Source organism: Anastrepha obliqua, chromosome 3, assembly GCF_027943255.1.
Source record: "Anastrepha obliqua isolate idAnaObli1 chromosome 3, idAnaObli1_1.0, whole genome shotgun sequence".
Lineage (NCBI taxonomy): Eukaryota > Metazoa > Arthropoda > Insecta > Diptera > Tephritidae > Anastrepha > Anastrepha obliqua.
The window spans coordinates 21,880,749-21,898,719 of NC_072894.1; the positions used below are offsets into that span (position 1 = coordinate 21,880,749).

At 34.4% G+C, this 17,971-nt stretch overlaps 2 protein-coding genes across 8 annotated transcripts; one reads left to right on the top strand and one right to left on the bottom strand.

Moving 5' to 3' along the window:
• Positions 1-1,682: 1,682 nt before the first annotated feature.
• LOC129240075 (1-acyl-sn-glycerol-3-phosphate acyltransferase gamma-like) lies at positions 1,683-13,192 on the bottom strand. 2 transcript variants are annotated; one of them, XM_054875545.1, is made up of 5 exons: positions 13,054-13,192; positions 3,613-3,838; positions 3,000-3,535; positions 2,571-2,928; positions 1,683-2,509 (listed from the first exon to the last, which is right to left on the bottom strand). In XM_054875545.1, exons 2-5 carry the CDS (start codon positions 3,791-3,793, stop codon positions 2,415-2,417), a joined length of 1,170 nt encoding a protein of 389 aa, XP_054731520.1. In that variant the 5' UTR covers positions 3,794-3,838; positions 13,054-13,192; the 3' UTR covers positions 1,683-2,414. The 2 variants fall into 2 exon arrangements, with proteins under 2 accessions (XP_054731520.1, XP_054731521.1); XM_054875546.1 differs by having other exon boundaries at positions 12,910-13,192.
• A 1,062-nt stretch (positions 13,193-14,254) lies between these two features.
• LOC129240076 (probable serine hydrolase) lies at positions 14,255-16,153 on the top strand. 6 transcript variants are annotated; one of them, XM_054875553.1, is made up of 4 exons: positions 14,255-14,297; positions 14,353-14,429; positions 14,499-14,714; positions 14,782-16,153. In XM_054875553.1, the coding sequence occupies exons 3-4, from the start codon at positions 14,640-14,642 to the stop codon at positions 15,706-15,708; spliced, it is 1,002 nt and encodes a 333-aa protein (XP_054731528.1). In that variant the 5' UTR covers positions 14,255-14,297; positions 14,353-14,429; positions 14,499-14,639; the 3' UTR covers positions 15,709-16,153. The 6 variants fall into 6 exon arrangements, with proteins under 6 accessions (XP_054731528.1, XP_054731525.1, XP_054731523.1 ...); XM_054875550.1 differs by having other exon boundaries at positions 14,257-14,297; positions 14,353-14,714; XM_054875548.1 differs by having other exon boundaries at positions 14,262-14,440.
• The last annotated feature ends 1,818 nt before the right edge of the window (positions 16,154-17,971 follow it).

Here is a 17,971-nt window from a genome sequence, read left to right on the forward strand (position 1 = left end):
CGCACAGATTAGATTTAAAATTATCTGTCGACACGTTTCTGAAAACACTTTCTGGAAGATGTATTATAAATATAAACATATACAAATCCGTTTTTAGAATGAGTGTAGATTTCAAGCAAATTCTCCTTTTTGTTAGCCAGAAACATTTCGATTTGAACTATTTATTTTATTTTGAACAATACAGCTTTGGCAAACAAGGGACATGAGGTCAATGAAATATAGAAGGTCTGTTCATGAAGCAAATAGTTGGTAACAATTGTTACAAATTATCACGTTTTGGTGTTCATGTGCCCAAAAAACTTGCAAAGTAGGGGAAAGTGAGAGAGCAAAATGGCATTTCATTTTGAGGGAAGGTTGCAAGTTTTTACTGGATAAATTTTGACTTGTAAGAAACAGGAAAACGGGAAAGATGGAAAACAGCTGATAGCAAATTAAAAATAAAGACGAATTAAAATTTGCGAATTGTAATTGCTAATGGAATGTTCTTCATCTGACAAAATGAAATCATGTCATTCCGAAGCTCGTTGTTTTGCATTTTATTTGCTTTTTTTTAATTCAATATGAAATAGCTCAAGTGAAAAAATGTTTAATTTTCGTGATTTTACCTGCCAACAATTTAATCATCTATTCATAAAACCTACAAATTGTTACTGGTTTTACGTTTATGTACTGTTTTTTATATTTTTTTCGTTGAGAGAGCATTCTCAGAAATTTAGTTACTGGATAATTTTTACATGAACAAACCTAATATGAGCAAACACAACCGCTGTGTTACACGATTTTTTAGGTATCATGTTTGATGTGAAATTTTGCCAACTTCAGCGAAAGTGTGACATTCTAACTGTCCCAAATTAGGTCATTGTTGCGCACAAAAGCTCTTAAATCTGTAACATAAAAATTTTGTTTGCATGATTGCCTCTTTTTTCTTTGTCATTTTATTGAAATTAATTGTAAATTATCGTAAATATGAATCAAATTTATAAAGGAAAGTATTTATAGGAAACTCCATAAATTTTATTTGCGTGTTTACCCTCACCTATTTGTCGAAAATAAGTGCTGAACATCAGAAAAGTATTAGCCTAGCATTTGCAACAGGGTTGCAGAAGTTTACAGGTGCTGCAATATACATATATATATATATATATATATGTATGTACGGCCTCACTCCTCCTCTTATTGGTGGTTTGCATCTTGATGTTGTTCTACAATTAGAGGGATTGACAGTTTTAACCAGATTTTGATGAGAAACTTTTTCATGGCAAAAATACACTCGGAGATTTGCCATTGCCTGCCAAGGGGCGACCGCTATTAGAAAAAAACTGTTTCTATCATTTTGCTGTTTCATGCACGGAGAATCGAACCTATACACTCGCGAATGGTACGGCTTCAGCGGTCACAATACTGCTACTTTAATTACATGCTTAAACAAGCTCTATTTTTGACTGCTATTAAATATCTAATTTTCGTTAACACAGTTGCACACAGCTTAGTTATACGTTTCTTTCTTCAATCACTTTTTTCGAAATAATCCTAATTAGAAACGAGAGGAAAACGTTTCCACCGAGATTTGATTTTTACTGGGCGTAGAAATGATAGAAAAACCATAAAAAAAAAAATTATGTTTCTCTGTAGTTAATTAATTAGTACGTTAAAAATGTATACCAAACATCCATAACTATAAATTATCTGTATGAAATATATTTTTATTTACATATTTATCAAATTCAAATTGATTTACTTTTCAGCTAGCCTCTTTACACTAACTTCCATTACCTCTTTCAAACAACTTAACTCAATAATTAACTATTTTTATTGGAAGTTTTCTTATTACCATATTCAATAGGTGGTTTACAGCCGTAAAACACTTAAATTGTAGTAGGTGGTTGTATTGTGCTTCTAGGAATTTTCTGCTTCAATATACGAAGCGGTAAACGTTTAAGAAATTCGAAGACATTCCTTTCGGTTTTATAGTAAATCTTATTTCAACTTATATAGTCAACTGCCTTTTTTCCTATTTCATCATAGTCAGAAATATTCTAATGTAGTTACTATTTAAAAGGTCACATAAATATTAATGTAAGGTATTTAAGTAAATTCTAATGGGTCCTCCACTTACGTTGCTATAGTTCACAGACATCTTGTATGTATATTCTTATATAATATATGCACATAAATTTGCTAGCATTTTTTAAATACATCTGAACTTTGCTCGGTTTTATTCACTTAAATAGTAACAATTCAGTTCTTTCAATGAACATGATATTGTAAAAATACATACGCCTATATAAAGGTTACAATCTTAGAATCTTATCGGTTGTACGTTTCATTTTGTGTACGTTTGTGCATTTTGATAAAATTTGTAAATAATGTTTGCTCGGATGAGTGTGCACGCGAGTGCTTGTTCGACATTTGAGTTAATTGGACTTTGGATGTGTTTGTGCTTCGGAACCATATGATGACGCTTTGCTGATTTTTGACATATTAATGGATTTCACCATAAGTATGTAGACTGAATAAAAATAAATCCCATAAAATATTTTACAATTACATCTATTGTATGCGGTACTTACTTGCCAAAAGTATGCCGACAGCAATCGAAAGCCCAATCCAGTTTTGTGACAAAAATGAAGATACTAAATAGTACAGTATTAACGATATCGAGAATACTGCCCAAAGAATGAAATTCAACATATTATATGGGCGATATTTAAAGCGCATAACAGGAACTTCCTTAAAGCCAGACGTTTCAAAGAAGCTGCCTGTTGTGTGGAAGCTATCGATAATGCGATCTTTCTCGCGGAACAAGTTTTGAAGCCACTCAGCAGCCTCCACCTCATTTTCAGGTACATCCTCAAGTGGAATGCGACGTATGAATATGTAAGCTTCTACCGGCAGTCCGTTTAGTAGAGAGGAAATAGTCGGTGGATTCTACACAATTTACGACATTAAAAAACAAATTAGATTGATTATATCTCTTCTAATTCTAATAATTCACATACCTTTGCATCCTTTTTGAAGGCCAAATTAATGTCATAAATAGCTGGACAACGACCACGTAAGGTAGGCAAGCTTGCAGTGAAACCCTTTGTGCGCGGTATTAAGTGGTGTTTCAACAAAGGCATGCCACGCTCTTGCGCGAACTTAACAGAAGCTTCGTGCTTCTTCTGCGTAAATCTAGTGCCCTCAGCATTCAACAGCAACCACACGGGATCTGGATAGGCAAACACTTCTTTCAGCTGGCGTGCAATTATCTCTTTATCCTTGTCGAATGAACGCTCCAAAAAGACAAATTCCGCGAAATACCAAGCCCAACCAATTGCAGGCACATATGCAATGGCTTTCTTGGCATAAGCCTTGCAGTTGCCCAAAACACCATTCTTTTCTGAAAACATCCAACCGGCCAGCCAGTCAATTTCATATGTATGATTCATTATAAGCATGGTATGCTCCTTCCCACTATACTTCTTAAAGTCATCTGGATCCATGTAAATATCTAATTTACTATTCGAATACCATTCGGCAACAAAGAGTAGCTCTAATGAAAAAGTAAGTTTAATGATGGAATTATTTTTTGTGACTCGTAAGGTAGTTAGATATTGCGTAAGCACTTACGGGAGTTCAGCGAATAGCAGAGGTAATACATGATGCGTCTGAATAGCACGACATTGAAAGGTTTCAAGCCCACATGCAATATTAACTGCAGCAGATTTATCACCAGACCAGATATAAAGAAAGTGATGGCAATGCATAAGTGTATCAGTCTTAACCTTTTAAGCGCCGCAAGTGAAGACATGATTTATGTAATCTGCTTGTGTAGGCGCTTATTCAAACTTAGTTTCTGCAAAATGTTGAAAGAAAATATAATTTATTTATAATTATTAAGAAGATGTGCGCAAAAGTAAATGTAATTTTATCAAAAATTTTCGAGAAAGAGACATAAAACACAGCTTCTCTCTCAGACTTACTGTAGTTTTTGTAAAATTTTAATAATACTAATTAGCGATTATTACACCACCGATCGCCACAATTTAAACAAAAGTACTGAAGTTTACGCCGTATAGCTATTCATTAAAGGTATCCAAGCAAAATTATAGCTAATAGTTATTAATACTGAAGAAGCCAGTAAGAAATCAAAAAGATATCGATTGCATAGAGAAAGTCCAGAAAGTCATTTTAAACGACAGAAACATTTAAGGCAATAAAAGTGGTTATAAAACATATGTATGTACTAATACTATATAGATGCATATATATGTGTGCATCGCGTATGTTGATAGGCGAATAATGTGAACTTTGTGATGCCGCCGCTCACCATCTCACATGAATTAATAATCGTTAAATAAAAATTATGATTAGAGCTATTCATTATTAATTCAGATAAGCAAAGTCTAAACTGCTATCAAAATAAAACCCTATTTGACAAAAATATGTAATCGACAATTTACTATGTCCTGCCATAAGTTCTGTTACAAGTTAAGTCCTTTATAAATATGAAATTGTCATACTTTCTTTAATAAAGTTAGTTTTATTTAAACATGTAAATATTAAAAACAAAATTTTAATTTTCATGCGAAATGTTCACCATTTGCTTTTACAAAAGCCTTCAAACGATTAGGCCATTCAGCTTTTGTGACACGCACCCTGAATATTGACATCGCTGTTCGAACCAAAGATTGTTTATGTTGTTGTTGTTGTTGAAGTGGTTGAATATTTCCACTGAAATACTCCTGATTAGTGACCAGCACCGTTTTACTACCACTGTCTCTTGTGATGATGTATTTTTTTTTTGTTTTTTTTTCCAAGTCAGATACATTTAGTGAGGTCCAGGTATAACAACAGATCCTTTATCTCGATGTCTGAGATTTTTTAAGACTCCAAATTTCTGCTCTTCGACAGGGCATGCTCTCCAATGCAGACGATTAACTGTAGTCCAATGGATTCAAATTTGAACTTCCCGACGGCCAATCTTATGCGGCTATGCACCCAGGAATATTGTTTTTTAGCCACTGCTGTGTCGTTTTTACTCTTTGGGCTATAAAAGTCCGCATCTTGCTGGAAGATCCCACGCTCTCCATTGAAACGAGTACTGCTCAACTGCTGCACCACACCTTCTGAGATATATTCCATGCCCGGGTCTTAGCCCCTTTCTCGCAGAAATGAAGACATGAAGGCCCAGGACACTTCTGATCAAACCATTACGGCGGTTGGATGGTGGCCACACTGAACACTTGGAACAACATTTTTTGCGCTTTTAGATTTTTGCATTGCATAGATTTTGTCGTTTTGCTTATTAAAATCTTATTCAATAGTAAACATTTTCTCATCTGTGGAAGGAATATTTTGATGGCCGTTGACCACGTGCCATCGCAGAAGCTGCTTGCATCTGTCGAGTCTAATTTTCCTCAAGCGCGTTGTCAAATGATAACCAGTTGAGCGACGGAAGACTTTCATGTGGAGATTATCCCTAACTAGTCTTGAAATGGATCTGGTAGAAACATTAATTTCCCTGGACATGATTTTTTGCTTTCTAAGAGAATTTCCCCTTCTGCCTCTGGACTCAACCTATCGAAACAGCTAGTTTTCTGGGCCTACCGTCAGACGAGCTAGACGAAGACGGCCGATAGTCTACATGGCACTGACAGGATTTAGTAAGCTGCTACAACAACCACAAGAACGATAAATTCTATTAAAACGCTCATTCGCTTCAATAAGCACTAATTTATAATATAGTATTTCAGAACCAACAAACCACAACGAAATATAATATTTGCTTTCATTATAAGAACATCTGTTTTTTTTTTTGTTTTGTTTATATACCGCAAAACTTTATTTGTGGTTCCCCTGTACGTTTTATCGTCACGTTAGTCAAATGCCGCAGCGGACACAAAGGACCGATTGTGACAGTCCTATAATGCAGTCACTGCAATAGCTTCCCACTCCATTGTTAACAAGCGAAATTACTAAGAAACTGAGTATAATCTATGAGTAGACAATGCATGTAATCAAAAGCAAAAATAACGGAACTTTTTTCTGAAAATTCTTTAGAGTACAGAGTATTGCATTTATGATTTTGAGAAAAATGACAGTCGGTCAATCAAACTTTTTTTTTAATTTTAAACAAATTTCCCACGGCTTCTAAGTAATTCGCAAATCTCCGTGTTTTCACGGCGTATTCGTAATTAACTTTGAAGGCTCTCCCTCTTGTTCATATTCTTTGCTTTGTATTATTATTATTCGTTGTGAATATCAGTAATAGAGAAAAAAGAAAAGCAAAGCTAAAATTTAACTTAATTTATTCCTTACATTTTCCAGCAATAAGAAAAGATGCTGGCAAGTGGCAGTAACCTCGCGAAAGAGAAATAGAAATATGGGGCGAGAAGATCAATGAAATGGTTTACGTGGCTGCTGTAAAAAGAGCCACATACTATTAGAAATAGCAGAGTAGTTGAAGAATAACATAATAATTTTTTCACAATATCGTTTTTTCGGCTTCTATTATTATTATTCGCGCACCGTAGCCGAATGGATTGGTGCGTGACTACCATTCGAAAAAACGGAGAACGTAGGTTCGAATCTCAGTGAAACACCAAAATGAAGAAAAAGTTTTTTCTAACTTCGGTCGCTCCTCGGCAGACAATCGCAAACTTCCGAGTGTATTTTTTGCCATGAAAAAGCTCCTCGTAAGAAATATCTGCCGTTCGGAGTCGGTTTAAAACTGTAGGTCCATCCATTTGTGGAACAACATTAAGATGCACGTCACAAATAGGAGGAGAAGCTTGTCAAACACCCAAAAAGGTTGTAAGCGCCTATTATAAAGGGTTTTCCAATAAGAGGTGTTGTTTTGATAAAAGATCAATGGTTTGTCCAGATCAATACCATCCAATTCCGGTCATAAAACAGCGTTCATAAACTCTCGATACCGCAATCGATTCACCGTAACTGTTGCTCCAGCTTCATTTTCGAAAAAGTAAGGTCCAATGACTCCACCGAACCATAGGTAAACCGCACCAAACAGTCGCGCTTTGAGGATAGAGAGGCTTTTCAACAATAACTCTTGGATTTTCTGAGCCCCAGATCCGACAATTTTGCTTGTTGACGAAGCCACCGAGGTGGAAATGGGCCTCATCACTCAAGATGAGTTTTCGATGGAATTTCGGATTATCTTCATGTATTTCACAGAAAAGACACGACGTTGTTGATGATCGGTCGGCTTGAGTTCTTGTGTTAACTGGACTTTATAAACCTTAAAACCCTAATCTTTATGCAAAATACGGTGTAATGACATTTGGGGAATGCCTAATTCCAAAGAACGAAGAGGAATGGACAAACCTGGGGTTACATCAACACTTTCGGCTACAATATCAATATTTTCGTCTGTTCTTGAGCGACGTGCACGGGTTTTATTCTTTACATCACTAACTTGTCCCAAGAGCTCGAATTTTTTTCACCAATGTCTGTATTGCGGTCCGACAAGGTGCTTCACGATGACCCAAATATGTTCGAGTTTTACGAACCGTCTCTGCTAAATTTTCACCATTTTTATAGTGAATTTTAATAATTTCAATGCGTTGTTTAAGCGTGTATCGTTGCATTTTTATTAATGGTGTAGTTTCTACTTGTCAAATATCAAGAAATGACAGCTTCAAAAGTGACATCTACCGAAAAAGCGGGCTATTCAAAATAACACCTGTTATTGGAAAACCCTTCATATACATATATATTTTTAAAATTTAATTCTTTATGGTTATTATACAACCTTCGCTAATTTTGTTTTGATTTATTCTTTCGTTTTAGTTTGGCAGCTAATTTCTGTAAATTTATGACAAAAAAAAATAGGGAAGGCAAAACAGTTTTTTGATAATTCGCAAGGTAATTGAGACCGAATTAAATACATATGAGGTAATTAGTAAATGAACAACGAATGAGATAGCGAATTACGTGCCGTGGGAACATAGAAACTACAATAAAATCAACCGGTATAAGGCCCATTCGATTCAGGCTGAACGCTAAATTTGCATTTAGCTCTTAATGCAACCATAAACGTACATTTATCAGAATCGATAAAATCGAAAATTTAACAATAAAAAACCGGAGTATATAATGCATATTTATGGTAATTTTTTTGGGCAACACAAAGTTATAAACAAACTCAGCTGATATGTCTTCTTCTACCGGGTTTTTCCAAGTGATGGCACATTTTTCGTTCGGTCACTTTTTTGTTATTTTTAGCTGGCGACAATATTTTGTTAATATTGAAAATTCAGCTTTTGTTCTGGAATATCCATAGGATTCGAGTTGCCTCTTAGAAGAAGTTTCTTAACTTACTAATGACTTTTCAGGTTGTTGATTATAAATATATGTATATATAATATTATTATCTAATATATATATATTATATGTATTATTATCAATATATATACAGTGATATACAAAAAGAAACTGGGAAACCAATATTCAAAACATTCAAATTTATATAAATAAAGAAATTATTTAAAAATTTTTAAGAAATCATTTGCGTTGAATATATATAACTCCGTTTATTCAAAATCAAAAAAAAGTGGGGCAAGCTAATTTTTTAGCATATTTTATATTTATTTAAGCTAGTTTTATTTCTCACATTTTGCCATTGACGTTGCAAGTTTATAAGAATGAAGATGAATAAGCAAACATTGAGTGATTTAAAAGAACTGATGGTGAAATACCATTCCGGAGGGAAAAGTGTGCGTCAAATAGCGAGTTTGAAAAAAAAAAACACAAGTCGAGAGTATTTAATATATTGAAAAAATATAATGAAAACCATTCTTTTCCTAGAAAAAGTTATACTGGAAGAGTTTCTACAATTAACTTAAATGTGACCAAGAGAAATATTAAACGTTTAATGGACAAGAATTCGAAAATTTCTGCAGTTAATATTTGCAAATTAATAAACTATTCGACAATTGTGGGCGTGCACCCAAAAACAATCAGACATTTTCTGCACAGTAACCTATACAGAGCATAGGAGAAAAATTCCCTCCTTTCAAGGATTCTTCTTCTTAATCGGCGTATCCATGCTAGACGTTCGCGATTACATACAAACGACATTGTGATCTTAGTCGTACGGTTGTCAGGTCATATTATTAATGACAAGCAGCTTCCATTTGATACCCATATTGTACATACACATCCGAAGGTAACCCGGTTCCACGTTTTGACCTATATCTCGAGCCCTATTTCCAAAATAAAATATAATCCATGTTACTCGTGGATGATGTAGCTTTCGAATGGTGAAAGAATTTTTAAAATCGGTCTAGTAGTTTTTGAGCCTATTCATTACAACCAAACAAACAAACAAACAAAGTTTTCCTCTTTATAATATTAGTATAGATGTCATTATATTTTTGTCTGTTTCTCGCTGCCGCTGTTAGTTCGCCGATTATTTTGAGAGCTGTCCACTCTTTGATGCTCTCTAGCCATGTCATTTTCCTCCTACCAATTCCTCTTTGTCCTTCAATTTTTTCCCCTGCATTAGCAGTTTTAAAAATCATACTTGTCACCTCTTGTTATGTAAGCATATTCCTGGAGGTTTGCATTCTATTTAGCATTACGTCATTTGATATTTTGTCATTCCAGCTTATTCTCAACATTTTTCTATAGCACCACATTTCGAAAGATTCTAGTAGGTGTATGCTTACGGTTTTCAATGTCCAGGCCTCGCATCCATATAAGAGTGTTGACCATATATACAATAACATTTTAAAAATCTTGTCTTTAACCCGATTGGTATGTCCCGGTGTGTCAGTACCTTTTAATCTTCATGAAGGCCGCTCTAGACATTCCTATTCTGCCTCTTATCTCATAATCATGGTCCCATTGGCCATTCAGCCATACACCCAGATACCTGAAACTTTTTACTCTCTCTATTGTTTTGCCCCCTATGGTTAGTCTCGCATAGGAATAGTCTCTGTTGCTTTTATTTACAATAATACATTTGGTTTTATCAATATTTAATTTAATCCTTTCAAGGATTAATGTGAGTAAAAAGATTGAACTATGCTAAAGAATACGTTAGCAATCCAAATGAATTTTGAACGAGTCGAAATTAAACAAATTTTGATAGAATGGCCGCAGTTTTGACTGGAGAAGGGAAGGTACAGCGCTCAATCTGTCTAATGTGGCTGGTACTGTGAAACATGGTAGCGTGCATGTTATGATTTGGGGAGCAATGTCAGCAAATTGAGCGGGCTCGATTTGTTTTATTGATGGCACAATAACTAAAATAAATTATATTGAAATATTGAAGGAGCAAATTTCCAAATTTGTCGAAAATTTACAGTTACCAGCAACGTTCACCTTCATGCACGACAACGATCCAAGGCATATTGCGCTGATGGTAAAGGAATGGTTGCTTTACGATGTAAAAAAAGTATTGGCACATCCTCCTCAGAACGCAGATCACAATGCCATTGGGCACTTGTGGGCCCACATTGAAAGATAATTGCGCAAGCAGCAGATTAGTGATAAAAATTACCTACAATCAGCCATTGAATAGATATGGGCAAATATCGCAAGATATGTCAACGACATCTACAAGCTCAATGGGATACTGCCCAAAATATTAGCAAATTTTCATTTATTACTATTTTTTCATTACTGCACTATTTTGTGTTTGAGTTGTAAAATTAAGTTATTGTTTTGTTTACTGGAAAACTTTCAAATAATTTTTATTATTTTCGTTTTTTATATGATAATAAAATACTGAATTGATTTTGCCTTTTGAAAATTGGTTGAGCTGTTAAGCTCAAGTGATAAAGGATTGAAGTCAGAACCAACAAGTGTCCCAGTTTATTTGTGGTTCACTGTATATGAATTAATTAAACACCCTTTTTGGGGTGTTTGACAGAGCTCCTCCACATATTTGTGGCGTGCGTCTTAATGTTTTCTACGAATGGACTGGCATACAGTTTTACGCTGCTTCGAACGGCAAATGGTTTTTTATGAGCAAAAATACGACCGCGGCTGCTATTATAAAAAAATTCTATCAATTGCTGCTTCGTTCCCGGGATTTCGAACCTGTGCTCTTCCGAATGACAGTCACACAGTATTAAATGAATAATAAAAAATAAAAATAAACGCTCCCTTTAACGCAAATCTTTAAATCAAAATTAAATAGAAATTGTTTGTTTTTTCACAATCAGTTGTTTCGGATTTAACTTCGAACTTCATTCAAATCACATGAAGTGCATCACACCTCAAACTATTCCGTGTGATTTGCAATTTCAGAATTTTCCAGCACATGCCCATACATACATTCATTTTAAGTTATTTATAACCAAAGGAATTTTAGGGCAATCTTTAGCTAACAGACATTAAGTAATCAATTTGTACAAACGAAAATGTCCAAATTTAAAATTTAAACTTAAATAATTAACATATTAGCACAATACTAATGGATGAATTACAAAGCAAATTTTGTTTGGTACAATGAGAAAGGCTTTTCACATGGCCTTTGCACAACGATTAAATTGCGTGCCTATAAACAGGTAAAATTTGTACCAAAAATTTTAAATTTGACAAATAATGTAATGAACACCGAATTAGAAGATGCAAATTACTATGTATTATGAACACTTACAAATCTGTGAGAATTTTATATTAATTATCTTCCAAGTTCTATATTGTACACGCACAGGCCCGTCTGAGTTTATTTGAATTCGTATAAACTGAAATGTTACATTTCGCAAGTATGTATGTACATAAAACGGGCACAAAAGATCAACAGGTCGAAGTGCAAAGCTCATAAAGAATTTATCTATGTACATAACAACATACCTTTATATTTTTCACTACTATTTGTTTAATTTCATTTGTGAATGAATTTGAGCCAAAGCTAAAAATATGTTTCGTTTACGAGTGCGCTTTCGGTTTATTCATTTCTATTTGATAACAATTTTTTAATCTACGCTTTCAATTGTTTATTTACTTTTCCGAATGCTTTATTAAGCAGTGAAAATGGGGTCTTTAAACGACATTTTGACCTACATATGTATTTAATGATTAACTTATGAAATTATAGTCCAAAAAGCACAAGAGAGAATCAGATATACACCTGCGTGCAAAATATAAGGAACGCGAGCAATTAACAAATTTTAATAATTATTTATTGTATATAATTTTTGTTTATGTTTTTATTAAAGAAGTGCAAGTGTCAAGAGGTTGTAAATTCTCGTTGCTTTTTGGCAACTTTTTGAGGATTTTCTTCAATGGAAGACTTTCGAATATACACTTTATACGGAAGAAAATCCTCAGCATCGTATGCAAACAACTTTGCTAAAATCAACGCGGTTTTTAAGCAACTTCAAACATATAATTTATTCTACTAAAATTAAATGAACTACAAAACCCCATAACTTCAAGTTTTCTGAAGAATCTGATTAAAAGGTTGAACATTTTTATGACCCTTTTTCAATTTGCATAATTTTTGTGAATTTGTGGAATATACATACATAAAATAAAAATAAATTAAATACAAAAAGAATAGCTAACATTTGGTTATTCATCGCACTCCTATTATTTTGAACACAGGTGTATGTAGGTAAGTGTATACGGCCAAGCAATTGCGTAGTAGTCACACACTATTAGTAATATTTTTTTAATTTGTTGGTATTCATTGTCACTATTTATCCAATACGAACGAACAACCGGCAAGGTTTTAGCAACTTCTCAGATATAAAAATAGAAATGTGATCTTCTGGTCAACCACAGGAACACTGCCATACGTACTTGGCATAAATTCTCAAACATGAGCAAATAGTTTAAAGAAGTTTGAAATTCACTATTGATTCTTAAATGATATATGCACAAATGTAATATTTAAAAACAAAACGAATTAAAAAGGAATGCAATAACCTATGCCGTTTTTCTACTTACCTACTTAATGCATAGCATATCTGAATATAATCTTCAAGCACCCATCACAAAAAAAACTATTGCCTCACTAAGCAACTATTGAAACCCGCTTGCCGTACATAAATCCCTTGCCATTTAAATTTACAACACTAAAACACTTGTTACCTTATGGCTCTTGATTATTGTTTTATATTTGCAATACCCTTGTTGCTTAGTATAAAAAAATAGCACCGAATTTATCGACTTAAAAATTTAGCTCCAATCGTCATCAATCCAAATTACAACATAAAAACAAATTTGTAGATATATAAGGCATTTATGATAAATCGCCAGTGTCATATGGTGGGAGTGGTGTTGCCAGCCTACCCGCTTACATATTTTAACCCTTGCTAAGCGAACACATATGTAATATGTAAAGAAGTCAGTAGGAAGTGACTTGCTATGCCTTATAGGGCTGTCACAATGCTTTGCATCCGTTGCGACAACCCATTTGTCTAATGTGACTAGTCAAACGTACCGTGGTGAAACAATGAAAGTTTTGCCGCATATAAACAAAAAAGCAGCGGATGTTCTTTTCGTGAAAGCAAATACCATATTTCGTGGTGTATAAACAAGCTTTTGTTGGTTTTGAAATATATTATAAAATAAATGCTTATTGAAGCGAAAGAGGGTTTTAATAGAATTTATAGTAATCGATATGGACCACAACTTCCAGAACGAGACTCATATTCATTTTTCAGGACGACTTCATTAAGTCAAGTCTTTTCTCTATTTTCTCTACTCTTTCAAGCATTTTTCGAAAAGATAAGGCGCATTTTAATTTACTCAATTAATTTAAATTCCATTTATTTTCTGTATTATATTATTATAATAAAAAAGCAACATCGATATAAATTTGCGCGAACTTGCCGTACGGCAATAATATATAGAAAGCTGCCAGTTTTTGTGCATTCCGGCATGGCGTACGGCACGTATGTGACGCCTTCGACTCAAATACACATAAGCTATATTGCTGTCAGACTCAACGAACCAATTGTGATAAGCCTATTAGCTTACATATACTATGGAAGCATCTCAGTATTTCAAAACTAACATTTCCATACTTTTTTGGCCATGAAGCACTATTTGATTCAAAGAAATTTACTGCTGACATTTACAACTTTTATTTTTACTGAGAAATTAACAGAAATGTTGTTTCGAAGGAGAGCAATAGAAATAAATGGAATAACTGTTTAAAATGTTTTAAACTAAAAACAAACTACTTCTATCTTCTATAAAAGTTAACCGACTGCGTTACTTTTTCACGAAATCCGGCTGGGGAGTGCTGCCAATTGCTTTTATTTAAACTTCATCACTTTGACAGTTGTAGAAAATCATTCATCTACTAAATAAGAATTTAAACATACACGGTAAAAGGTTTCTGATTATGGGTTATTGTAATTATTAATCAATAGATTTATGCAGATTCGTATTAAAAATAGATTCTTAGTACTAAATTCCTCAGTGAGAAGAGAACATAATTTACGGTGACAAATATTGTGGTAAATTTGAGGTATAATTTCTTAGATCTATCTACCAAATCAAACCAAAGTCCAACATCTAACTTACAGTACCTAATTGCTTTGATGTGCATATGAACGTAAAAACCTCTACACACGCATATATACATTTATATGTATAATTTACTATCACTTGGTGAATATAAATCTGCGGTACACATTTAATCTAATATTGCACGCTTCACACAACAAATGGAGTCCAAAGATGATTTTACCCGGCGTTATCGCCATGCAGGAGATCTAACGGATGAACCACCGACTCGTGAGGTAAATGTATTTATATAAGTTACACAAGTGCTAAATTTTAATACTTGCATATTATTCTTGTTTGAAGTTTGCAGAGATTACTATTCCTGTACCTTGGGGTCATTTATCCGGTAAATGGTTTGGCCCCCAAAACTGCCAACCCGTACTAGGCCTGCATGGTTGGCAAGATAATGCTGGCACATTTGACTTACTTATGCCTCTTTTGTCACCAGAGGTGCCGTTCCTTTCGATTGACCTACCCGGTCATGGACTCTCATCTCGACTGCCAAATGGTTGCTACTACAATTTGGTTGACAATTTATACGTAATATTAATTGTAATGAAGCAATATAATTGGCAAAAAGTCTCCTTAGTCGGTCATTCTATGGGCTCTATCATTGCATTTGTATTCGCCGCTGTTTTTCCGGATAAAGTGGACATGGTTATCGGTATTGATGCACTAAAACCACATCAACGTCCACCTGCCAGTGCTATACGCACAGTGGAAACGCGTATGCGTGAGTTTGTAAAGGAGGATGAACGTAATCGATCTCAGGAAGAGCCACCAAGCTATTCCTTTGATGAACTCATTGAACGCATTTTTATTGGCACATTCCATTCCATTAATAAAGACCGTTGTAAACATATGTTGGCACGCAACATACAAAAATCGGAAAAATATCCAGAGAAGTATTTCTTTAGCCGAGATCGCCGCCTAAAGTTTTACAATTATATGGTTGGATCACAGGAACTTTGTGTAGAAATGGCTAAACGTATACAGTGTCCCTACTTATTCATTAAAGCGCGTCATTCAAGTTATTTCGAGGATAAGAAGTATTATGATGAAGTATTAGCAATTTTGCAAATGAAATCGAGTTTTGAATATTCGGAGGTGGATGGATCCCATCATGTGCACATAAACCATCCAGAACGCATTAGTGAGCAAGTAAATGATTTTATAAATCGTTATGGCCCGCTGGCAAAGCAAAAAGGCACAACTCCGAGCAAACTATAAATATGAAAGTTTTAAATCTGAAATGTGTTATATATTTTTTGTACAAGTAAATATAGGTATGTATGTACATATATGTGATTAGTCGTAAAAGATTTGTGATAATTATTGGGGCTTAAGTTTTATCACAAACATCAAAATCAAGAAGCTTTACATTATGCCATGTTCAGTCAAAACCAAAGGCGGCTATGAGCTAATAAATATAAAATCTGTCTTTTCAGACTTTAATACATATTTAGTTTATTTTACTTTGAACATACATACATATGAGCAAGAAAAAAGGTAAAGTTTGTTTATGTAAATAGTCCTAGACTAATTATTGTGCTGAAGTGTATTTGTATTATTTGTTAAAGCTGTATTGTAATCAAAATCCACCAAAAAAAGCAGACATATGTATGTAGATATTTTGTCACTGAAATAAAGACCTTTTTCTCGTCTAAGAATGTAATTTGTATGATAATAAAATAACTTTAATGCAGTTTGAAAAATTTATTTAAAATCTTATTTTATGGTAATTTCTGTAATATATATGCACATAATGAAGAAATTCACCCGAATTCTCTATAACAATTCAATTCCTGATCACGAAGGGTTCAAACATGAGAGGTACATTGGTTGGTTTTCTACGTAGATAAAATTTTATAGATATACTTATACACATATCCAAATATTTTATTTTTATTTTTTAGATAAAAGAAATGATGTAATTTAAAATATGGAAGAACTAAAGAAAAACAAAAATTGCGTTCAATAGAACTTCTTTTATTGATGCCAAAAATTGTATGCGCTAACTTACAATGGAGGAGAATCGAAGGTCAAAAGTCAATTTAAAACATATAAAAAACCACATTATCTCTACTATTATCATAATTATTTAGTATATAGAGGAATCGAACCAGCAGCTTAGGTGGGAGCAATTGTAGGTCCTACTCCTGTAGTAGTTATGAGCCCAGGATTCCGTGTCTCCTGTGGCCTAATGGGTCGCTGTTGGTGATTATGTGTTCCATAGACTCCTCTTCATCACAGCAGAACCTGAGTGATCTTCTACTAGATAGCCCTATTGTGTTAAAGTGTTTATTACAGGCAAAGTGACCTGTAAGTGCTCCACAGAGTAATTTGAGGCCCTTTTTATCTAGGGTTAGAGCAGATGTTGCTCTGTTGGTATTGAAGTTCAAAAACTTTTTCAAGTGATTAAGGCCGCTTGTGCCGTTTCAGAGTTCCCTGATTTTAGTTTGGATCCATTTTTTGGTTTCCTATTTTATATTATTTGTGTTAAAGCCGGAAACTGCCCCAATAAATAGCCCTTCTGCCCCTTTTTTGGCATAAAAGTATGCCTTTTCGTTTCCTTAGTGTCCCTCATGTCCTGGTACCCAAATCACTGAAAACTAATAATCAGTGGCCAGTTTGTTGAGTGCATTGTTACACTCTATTAGGACTTTTGACTTGAATGTGAAGCTATTCAAGGCTTTGAGAACCGATTGGCTGTCCGAAAGTATTTAATTTTTACTTTCTAGAACCCTCTTTTGGGTATGATTTCCACTGTTTCCATTATGGCGAAGAGCTCCGCATGGAAAATCATGGTATCTGAACATAGTGTTAGGGGTTTTTGTGCTCTAGACCCCACTATTCTTGCTCCTACTCCTTGGAGCGTTTTGGAACCATCTGTGTACCATTTTTGTGAGTCATCATTTATCCATGTTGAGTTAGTGTTCCACTCCTCCCTTATATCTCTTTACCATAATTTAAATTTTATTTTAACAGTGAATAGCGAATGCTGTTGCGCCATAATAAACGACTTGTTTAATACCGCAAATTGTACCCCTTAACTCCATAACAATATGGTTCCAATAAGACGCTGCTACTTGCCATACTGCCCGTGAAACTATGGAGTAACAGTAACAACGCAGTAAGTTGTCGTTTCGGTGAGCAATTTATCTCTCGCCTCGGGCCAGTGGATTGACCACCAAGATCGTGTAATATTACATCTTTTGGCTTTTATTTGTGGGGAATGTAAAGTCTAAATACTTTGTGTCTGCCAACTTCGATTGAGGTATTGGAAGCCAACATTACTAAAGTTATTCACGAGATACCGAACGAAGTCCCTCAGCGAGTCATGCAAAATTTAATACGGATGACCGAATTATAGCACCGTTGCCGTCAACATTTGAAAGGGATTATCTTTAACCCTTTACGGACCGAACGATCTTTACCGTTTCGTTCCAGCAGGACCGAGCTGGATTCGTAAGTGCGTACCATGTAAATTAGG

Bases quoted from the DNA above. Each gene is read 5' to 3' on its own strand.
- LOC129240075 (XM_054875545.1), bottom strand. From the start codon at position 3,793: ATGTCTTCACTTGCGGCGCTTAAAAGGTTAAGACTGATACACTTATGC. The intron at 2,929-2,999 runs GTATGTGAATTA...TAAATTGTGTAG, and splicing joins CCTTCAAAAAGGATGCAAAG to AATCCACCGACTATTTCCTC. The intron at 2,510-2,570 runs GTAAGTACCGCA...ATTTTTATTCAG, and splicing joins TGTCGGCATACTTTTGGCAA to TCTACATACTTATGGTGAAA.
- LOC129240076 (XM_054875553.1), top strand. From the start codon at position 14,640: ATGGAGTCCAAAGATGATTTTACCCGGCGTTATCGCCATGCAGGAGAT. The intron at 14,715-14,781 runs GTAAATGTATTT...TCTTGTTTGAAG, and splicing joins ATGAACCACCGACTCGTGAG to TTTGCAGAGATTACTATTCC.